Source organism: Eubalaena glacialis, chromosome 8, assembly GCF_028564815.1.
Source record: "Eubalaena glacialis isolate mEubGla1 chromosome 8, mEubGla1.1.hap2.+ XY, whole genome shotgun sequence".
Taxonomy (NCBI): domain Eukaryota; kingdom Metazoa; phylum Chordata; class Mammalia; order Artiodactyla; family Balaenidae; genus Eubalaena; species Eubalaena glacialis.
Window position 1 is genome coordinate 57,099,490 of NC_083723.1, and position 10,242 is coordinate 57,109,731.

General features: G+C 35.8%; 1 protein-coding gene across 4 annotated transcripts in view; it reads left to right on the plus strand.

The window, feature by feature from the left end:
* SNX13 (sorting nexin 13) overlaps positions 1 to 4,225 on the plus strand; it is a 141,650-nt gene extending 137,425 nt beyond the window's left edge. For all 4 annotated transcript variants that reach the window (XM_061198523.1, XM_061198522.1, XM_061198521.1 and 1 more), the window contains one exon: positions 3,120 to 4,225. In XM_061198523.1, the coding sequence (XP_061054506.1) occupies positions 3,120 to 3,367 (248 nt within the window). In that variant the 3' untranslated portion in view covers positions 3,368 to 4,225. The remainder of the gene's footprint in view (positions 1 to 3,119) is intronic.
* Positions 4,226 to 10,242: the final 6,017 nt, after the last annotated feature.

Genomic DNA, 10,242 nt, shown 5'->3' on the forward strand with positions numbered 1-10,242 from the left:
AAATTCAACACCCACTTATGATAAAAACTCTCCAGAAAGCAGGCATAGAGGGAACCTACCTCAACATAATAAAGGCAATATACGACGCACTCACAGCAAACATCATTCTCAATGGTGAAAAACGGAAAGCATTTCCTCTAAGATCAGGAACAAGACAAGGATGTCCACTCTCACCACTATTATTCAACATAGTTTTGGAAGTCCTAGCCACAGCAATTAGAGAAGAAAAAGAAATAAAAGGAATCCAAATCGGAAAAGAAGTAAAGCTGTCACTGTTTGCAGATGACATGATACTATGCCTAGAGAATCCTAAAGATGCCACCAGAAAACTACTAGAGCTAATCAATGAATTTGGTAAAGGTGCAGGATACAAAATTAATGCACAGAAATCTCTTGCATTCCTATACACTAATGATGAAAAATCTGAAAGAGAAATTAAGGAAACACTCCCATTTACCACTGCAACAAAAAGAATAAAATACCTAGGAATAAACGTAGCTAAGGAGACAAAAGACCTGTATGCAGAAAACTATAAGACACTGATGAAAGAAATTAAAGATGATACAAACAGATGGAGAGATATACCATGTCATTGGATTGGAAGAATCAATATTGTGAAAATGACTATACTACCCAAAGCAATGTACAGATTCAGTGCAATCCCTATCAAATTACCAGCGGCATTTTTTACGGAACTAGAACAAAAAATCTTAAAATTTATATGGGGACACAAAAGACCCCGAATAGCCAAAGTGGTCTTGAGGGAAAAAAACGGAGCTGGAGGAATCAGGCTCCCAGACTTCCATCTATACTACAAAACTACAGTAATCAAGACAGTATGGTACTGGCACAAAGACAGAAATATAGATCAATGGAACAGGATAGAAATCCCAGAGATAAACCCATTCACCTATGGTCAACTAATCTATGACAAAGGAGGCAAGGATATACAATGGAGAAAAGACAGTCTCTTCCATAAGTGGTGCTGGGAGAACTGGACAGCTACATGTAAAAGAATGAAATTAGAACACTCCCTAACACCATACACAAAAATAAACTCAAAATGGATTAGAGACCTAAATGTAAGACCGGACACTATAAAACTCTTAGAGGAAAACATAGGAAGAACACTCTTTGACATAAATCACAGCAGGATCTTTTTTGATCCAGCTCCTAGAGTAATGGAAATAAAAACAAAAATAAACAAATGGGACCTAATGAAACTTAAAAGCTTTTGCACAGCAAAGGGACAAAAAGACAAAAAGACAACCCTCAGAATGGGAGAAAATATTTGCAAACAAATCAACAGACAAAGGATTAATCCCCAAAATATATAAACAGCTCATGCAGCTCAATATTAAAAAAACAAACCACCCAATCCAAAAATGGGCAGAAGACCTAAATAGACATTTCTCCAAAGAAGACATACAGATGGCCAAGAAGCACATGAAAAGCTGCTCAACATCACTAATTATTAGAGAAATGCAAATCAAAACTACAATGAGGTATCACCTCACACCAGTTAGAATGGGCGTCATCAGAAAATCTACAAACAACAGATGCTGGAGAGGGTGTGGAGAAAAGGGAACCCTCTTGCACTGTTTGTGGGAATGTAAGTTGATACAGCTACTATGGAGAACAGTATGGAGGTTCCTTAAAAAACTAAAAATAGAATTACCATATGACCCAGCAATCCCACTACTGGGCATATACCCAGAGAAAACCAGAATTCAAAAAGACACATGCACCCCAGTGTTCATTGTAGCACTATTTACAATAGCCAGGTCATGGAACCAACCTAAATGCCCATCGACAGACGAATGGGTAAAGAAGTCGTGGTACATATATACAATGGAATATTACTCAGCCATAAAAAGAAACGAAATTGGGTCATTTGTAGAGACGTGGCTGGATCTCGAGACTGTCATACAGAGTGAAGTAAGTCAGAAAGAGAAAAGCAAATATCATATATTAACGCATATATGTGGAACCTAGAAAAATGGTACAGATGATCCGGTTTGCAGGGCAGAAATAGAGACACAGATGCAGAGAACAAACGTATGGACACCAAGGGGGGAAAGGAGCCAGGGGGTGGTGGTGGTGGTGTGATGAATTGGGCGATTGGGATTGACATGTATACACTGATGTGTATAAAATGGATGACGAATAAGAACTTGCTGTATAAAAAAATAAAATTCAAGAATAAAAGAGGAAAAAAAAAAAGAATAATACATGGTGTTCCCATATTTACGTGTCTCTAGTAACTTCCTGTTGCCTATGAGTAAACTCCAAACTTGCTTACCCTGACAGTCACAGTACTGTCAGTTTTCCATTTTTTTCACCACTTTCTCTTACAGGAATCCTAAAATTCAATCAAACTTTACTACCCCATTTCTTGAGCCTGTCTTGTTTTCGTTTCCACTTAGTGCTCATTTGCTCATTCCTGTTCTTAAATCCTTCATCTTTTTGCACCTATGACAATGCTGCCCAGGTAGCAAAATCTACTTCAGTTGTCACTTCCTTGAAGGGAACCTTTCCTTATTAACTCATGTTGCATTTCCCCCCTTGTAAGTGTCTTTATGCTTTTAGTATTTTAATGGCACTGTTTCTGTGTTGCAAGTTTTTTGAAATCATAGATCAACTTTCACACATTTTCTTATAGTATTTCTCACTGTGCATTAAATGTAGTAAGAGTATGTGTATAGTGTTTTAGAGTTTACAGGTCACTTTTCACATTGTCTCATCAAGTCTTTATAAATTCTTACAGTTATAATGATATTGGTTATTATAAATTCCCATTTTACAGATGAGGATGCAAACTTAGGGTGGGTAAGTTGTCATATAGGTATTAAGGGACAAGATTACAACTCTAATTTGGGGTTTCCTACTTTCTCCTGTGCTGTATTTGTCTCACAGTATCTATTGCGTAAGTGCATGCATGCTTGCAAACGTATATAAGTTTTAAGTCCGTTATTAAACGTATGTTAAGGTCATTAACTGAATACTTGCTATTTATCAGTTACTCTGCTTTGTACTTTACATACTTAGCATAGTTTAGGCCTTGGATTTCCTTTGAATAATGAATTGTGTTTATTTCCCCTCTCCCCCGCTTCATTTAGATGAACTGAAGCACATTATTGGGGCTGAGACAACACGGAAAGGTATTCTTCGTGTTTTTGAAATGTTTCAGCACAACCAGTTAAATAGGAGGATGGTTTATGTCTTTTTGGAAGGCTTTTTGGAAACCTTATTTCCACAGTATAAATTCCGTGAACTTTTCAACAGACTGCATTCACGGTCAAAGCAGATGCAGAAATATAAACAGAAACTTCAAACTACTCAAGCGCCTTCTTTACAGAAAAGGTGACACTCCAATCTGTGAAGCTGGTGTTCGTTTTGTCCAGGACTGATGGTATGGACGGATCTTCTGGGGCTTAACTCATATACTGTTGTGTCTGCACCAGTCTTTTAGTGTCTCAAAATAGATTATTAATACATCCACAAGACTGTGGTTCTTCTCATCCTTGTCTATTATCCAGCCACTACCAAGAGAGATTTCTGTGTCTTAAATGATTTGGTGCATATTTTTGCAACACTGAGAGGATACTGCCCCCATCTCAAGCAAGAATGACGTTGGTCTCTTCCGTTTCAAACTAATCAGCATTCTCCAGCAATGACAAAGTGCCAGAGTGTATATATGAGAGCTAAGGAAAGCACAAAACAAGAGTTCACAGATAAATTGGCTGATTTGTTTAACAGTGGGAAACTGTGCAATGTACTATATGGAGGGATTTGTTTTGCATAATGATTTTATAGGCCTTTTTCAGAATTTTGATATAGTGTAGATAGCCAGGTGAGTGATCTTTGGAACATCTGTTTCAGGTCTAGGGAAAGTGACAGAATGCCCTTAAAGTATGAAGTAACATTATATCCAAATTACAGTTTTGTGACATAAGGTAAAAACCTAGTATAAAATAGAACCAGTCAAAACAAAAATTTCATTGGATTTGTTATTCATTGGTAGAAAACAGATTTTAATTGATTCTTATGTGTCTTAAGGGCTCTATTTTGCTCTTATGGTACTCAGTCATAAGCTTTATTTTGGCATTCTGTGTGTAAAAAGAAGCATATGATGGCTCTTATTTAAGTTTCGAAATTATTACAGTTTTCTTTATCTTTAAGAGATTACTGATTATATAATAGGGGCTATAATTTGTTGAAAGAACTGCCAAATACTTATAAAAATGTGGAAATTTAAAAAACAGTACTCTATTGAAAGTTACTATATGATGATTTTAAATTGTGTGATCTAGACATACGTTAGGTGATTGCAAAAATAGCAAATCAAAGGATTAAATGAGTTTATTAGTCGTATGTAAACATACAAATTCTTAACTCTATTATAGTGTACATATATGAAAATAAATAATGAAAACAGAACTATAATATTTTTTAAAATAGGCTTTATTTATATTTTGCATAATGTAAAATTCTACTAAATAAAGCAAGTTGGCAAAACCCCTCGGTATATACATTTAAGTCCCTAAAATAATTTTATACCAACAACAACAAAATACCTTTTCCAGTTTTGGAGCCTCTGCATTTCCTATAGTTTTCTCATTCTCCATTTGTCAATCTTGGAAGTCTTCATATGTTTTGTATGCAGGATTTCTGCATAGTTTTAAATACTTCCACTGACTAAGGGTTTGGGTGTGTCAGCGTTTTTTGTTTTAAAAATATTTAACACTAAAACCTTAAAATAGTGAAGCTATTTATCAGACCACTGAGCCAAGATGCTGGTATTAAAAGAACGTCCGGGTGCTTAAGATAAAGGGACAAAGTATTGGTATCCCAGTTGTTTGGGAGCTTTAAGATTGGAACAGGATGTTATTGTCTTGTTCTCACTGAGATCCTACTTACAAAGTGAAGCCGAATAGAATAAAGCCTTCCTTTAAAGCTTTATAATAATAATCATATTTATTAATAATGCTGTTGTGCATACTTATAGTATGCATATTTTCAGCCTGTGTTGCATGTCTTCAGAATTATGTAAATGAAATCCCTTTCATTTAAACTTCCGAATGAGAAAAGATCCTTATTGACTCTGGTGGAAGATATAATATTTCTTCTTCTCAATGTGTCTTCCTGCCCTGGTCTCTCCTCATGCCCCAGGCTTTGGAAGAAAAGATATGTGAAACATGTCTGTAGGAAGCATCAGCATGGCCGTAAGTGCAATGATTTTCAGATATACCCCTGCCCATTTCAAGTATATTTTTGACATAAATAAATCTAAGAGCAAGAGCCTAGTGTGTACATGTGAAAAAGCATTTCTAGATAATGTGAGGAACGCTGGCCATCAACCAGGGAAAGAAAGGTCATGCAGGATTGTGAATTTTCATGGAGCCCTGCAAGAGAACTGCAATCATACCAAAAACTATTTGAGTAAATGGGTTTTTAAAATAATTTTTGTTTAAAAGAGTTTATATTTCAAAAGCAGAAATGTCAAATGGTAGTCTGTGTAAATGGTTATGCATCTTCTCCTTGCACATCTATGTTTTACATCAAAGAGAGCCGTGGTCATGCTAAAATTAGAGATACTGTTTGAATGACTTGGTCGAGCTGTGTGTAAAATATTTAACCCATAAGTCAAGTACAGTGTACTATGTTTAATAAAGTTATTACATTTAATGCATTTACTGCATATATGAATATATACATGAAGAGGCTTTATGTCTTCTGATATTTGATTTTTGAATGTGTTTTTAAGTCAGTGGTGCCTTTAGGCAAGAACCTTCTAAATTAATCATTCTTTGTTTGGGTTTTCTGACTTTTCAGGTAACATAAACTATTTAGAAACCATCACTACTAACTTATAGTTAATTCACCTAAAAAATTGATTGTTTGATTTATATATAAGGGTTAGATGGGCATTTCCTATGATTAGGGTTTTCTGATAGTTGCTGAAAACAATTGTGCCATTGACTAATGGATGCACTTGGTTAGCCTTAATTTTTTTTTTTTTTTTTTTTTTTAATTTAAAACCTTGAATATTTCAGTTCCTTCATTTTAAGTTCGTGCTTTGGTGTTTGGAAAAAAATCAAACAGTTAAGTGCTACCAGGAAAGTGTACCAATTTTTTAAAAATTAAGAACAATATAAAATTTCACAATCTAAAATTTTAATTTGTGCAATATTTTCATTTAATGCATGTGTATTTGAGCAATTGTAAAATAAATGAATTTTTAATGTTTTGAGATCTAGTTTAAGCTGTCTTCTTAACCCAACAACTTACATTCCGTTGTTGCTGCATCCTTTTATTTAAGGACTTGTTTTAAAAGTCTTTTTGTCACTCCTTGTAAAATTCTTTTGTTATTAGTAAATTTTGCTTATAGGAGCATGGCTCCTGTATTACAAGGGAAAAATATAAAGAGCACATTTTAGGATTATAAGTGTTAAAAGATAACTTGTGCATATCATTCATTGTACAGTAAGTGTCAACTGTGTGCCTAACTATTCTATCAATACTTCTTTAACAAAGAAGAAACAACAATCAGAATGTCAGTTATTTTTATTGAACTAAAAAGAAGATTAAAAATTTTATTTGGTTTGCGTTATGTTTTGTCCATTAGAAAATACTAATAAAGTATTAACAAACCTTTTTGTTGAATTTTATTTAGTAGTGATGTATTTTTATTACTTGAAAAAATGCTTGCTCAGTTGTCTTTATTATCTGTGTGTATTTTCCTTTCTTTTCATTTTAGAAATCAAGCAATTCAAGTTCCAGGTTGATAGATGAACTATTGAGTGATTACTGACTTACAGCTAACTGAATTTAATTTTTCCTTTTATGGGGCAACTAATTTACTGCCACGTGTTAAAGAAACTTCATACTTCCCTACATGCAAAATTATAATTTTCTCATAGAGAGGAAGATCTATAAGTAATCCATTAACAATTTTTGTTTGATCTCTTTTAAATTCATAGCCTGCCTGCTATTTTAGAGGTTTCATTTCTAAAGGCAATAGTTTCAATACTCAGAAATGTAGCTTTGCCTAGCTGGCCATAGTCTTTGTAGGCTTCTTGGATCTATATCCACAGACTTCTCAGACATCAGTGTGATTACTCCTACCCTACCAGGGGCAGGCATAGTGTTTCTCAAAATGCATACTGTAAAATAGTGGTCCCTTTAAGTTGTTCCTGAAGGAATAATTTTATACTTTTATGTAACTTAATGTAAATCTACATACTATTCGAAACCCTAAAATGTTCCTTCACAATTCAAATGATTGTATCAAAGGTTCTGAAAAGTTATGTAATGAATAACTCTGTTTAACTTTGTTTCCCTGACTTCCCAAACTTAGTTAACTACAGAATCTTTTGTCATAAATACCTATTAATAGCTTGAGGATAGTGTTCCCAAGGAACGTGGTTAAAAAAAAAATCTTAGTAGGGGAGAAAAAAAGGTGAGGCATCTTTAGTTAAACTCTATATAGAAAAACCCATGAATTTGGGAGATGGTGTTTTAGGGTTTCGTTTTTCCTGTTTTTTTAGCTTGTCATTCGTATGCAAAGTTCAGTGTTTGAAAGAAAAAGGACAATTTGAAAAATTAACAAGAGATATTGGAGTTGAATTTGGCCCTGGATACCAGAATAATGAACTCAGTGAGGGATAATAGAGTGTCTCCTGAGAAGTAGGAAAGATATTTGCTACTTCTTAAAGATCCTTATCTTGCTGATGTGATCAAAAGAGTAATAACTAGGAAATGCAAAGAGGAGAGAGAAATGTAATATAGGTCAGATTTTAAAATATGTGCCAGACATTAATCCATATATAATAAGGAGATGCTATGTTTGATCTAGGAACAATGGCAGCAGCTAAGAACCTAGTACTTCACAAGAAAAACAATAGAATGGAAATTATACTTAATGTCTGTTTCCCAATGCACAGTGTATGAGAATTGTATGAAATGTGACATTTTAAGTTGGCAAACATGAACTTTTACATATAATTGAGTGGAATAAAACAATAGGTCTAATTGTTTGTTGGAAAACTGCAAGACCACTCCCCTGGTGATTCACCAGGAGGCCTCTCAGGATTCGGCCTTCAGTCATACTCACAGCAAAGATTTCTTACAGCAAAAGGATATAGAACAAGATGAAAGGGAAAGGGTGCATGGGGTGAAGTTTGAGGGAAACCAGGCACGAGCTTCCAAAGTTCCTCTCCCAATGCAGTCTTGCAGGATACACTTAATTCCCCCCAGCAATGAGTTGTGACAGCACGTGTGAAACATGGCCAATCAAGGAAGCTAATTTAAGACTGCCTACAGTTTTTTTGGGGGCCAGGTCATGTAGGCACCCTCTGCTTGACACCAAAATTCTGGACTCCTGGAAGGAAAGCACGTGTTCCACATAAACCATATATTTTGTACAAAGGGTGTACACATACTGAGCCACTTCTATCAGTTTTGGGAATGGTAGGCATACTCCCGAAATCTAAGTTCTCAGATAGCTGAGAACAAAGGCCAACCTTATAAGCAGGCCTTTCAAAGGACAGCAGTCATACCTGCTATGTTAACTCTTTTCTACACAACTAAACACCTTGATCCGAAGAAATGGCTAACAAAGCGATGAGTCGCACTGAAGATCTTTAAGATTTATCCTTGTGTAGAAGCCTCCACACCTAGAAGTGGAAACATGACAATTCAGATGCAGATGAAAGGGGAAAGATAGTGATAATGTTATGAATGTATGTTGCAATCCAAGAAGCTGGAGGAACATATTTGTGTATTTCCAATAAAGATTCCCATAGCAACAGTTATACAGCACTTACTAATCACAACTTTTTGAGGTGTAGATGCTATTACCTTCAGTTTATAGATGGGAAAACTCAAGCATACCAAAGTTTTAGAGCTGGTAAGTGATCAGGCTGAAATCTCAACACAGGTGATCTTACTCGAGTCTGTGCCACAGTTTCTCAACAGTGGCATTATTGATATTTTGGGCTGCATATAATTCTTTGTTGTGGGAGCTGTACTGTGCATTAAAGATGTTCAGTAGCATTCTTGGGCTCTACCTACTACATAATGCCAGTAACACTTCCCCCACCCCCAGCTATGACAACCAAAAATGTCTCCAGACATTGCCAAATGATGTCTGGGGGCAAAATTGCCGCCAACTGAGAACCACTGATCTGTGCTCTCACTTACAAAATACAGTAGGAACTGAAGACTTCAGTTCTGGGTATTGTTGTTTTTTCTCTACAAGCTAACACCTGACAAATCTGTGGCTAGTCTTGCAGGGAGAATGTAAATGGGTTGCCTAGCCCTGCTTTAAGAGGAGGAGAAGGCTAGAGGCAGGTAAACCAAATATTTTAACTTGTCTTGATTTAAATAGGCATCCCATAGTTGGGAAGAAGGGGAAGGGAAGAGAGGGACTTTGCAACTGAGATAAACAAGAAAAGCAGGGTTTTTCTTGATGTTTAAAGATGTGAGATGAATGATTACATGAGAAAATTGCTGTTTTACTCCCATGACCAGGCTATTAACTCAGTAACATTGATACTCGTGGGATATTTTACTTTCAACTGTTGTCCTTTTTATTTTGTGAGCCAGTCTTTCTAGAGCCTGAAAATTCTTTTGCAGTCTTCTTTATAAGTAAAAGCCTTTCCTAAAATGCTCTTGTGTCTCCGTTTTCCTTTGACAAGTTAAAGTTCCCCTGGGATGCCCAGGTGAACTGAGTTTGCCTCCAGGGATGAAACTCATTCAACAATTAGAGCTTTCACCCTTGCTGACTGTTTCCTACTTTTCTTCCCTCTGGTTCTTTTTCTGAGTCTAGGTCAATCTGGTTCTGATTTTGATTAGTGCACAGATTTTTTATTTCTCTATTGGTGGAAGCAATGTTGGGAAGCTGATTTTTTTGTGGTCTGAACTTCTGATTCTCTCTCAAGCAGCCATTTGCTTTTTTTGTTTGCGCATCTTGAGGATTCTTAAGAAAACTTACTGGCATTTCAGACATAGGTTTAGTCTGGCCAATAGCAGGTCTCGCCTTGGAATTAAGAAGTTCACATTGCAGCCTACACCAGTAATGGTGTTTCTTCTGCCAGAGGTAGAATCCTCCATGTTGTTTGTCTTACTTGCACAGCACAAAAAGCTAAAAAAAGACGTTCAAGAAAAAAAGTTTTTGTGCCTGCTTGAAAGATAGTGGCTCCTTGCAATCCTTTGTGTTTCTGACCTCCCTCCTTCCAA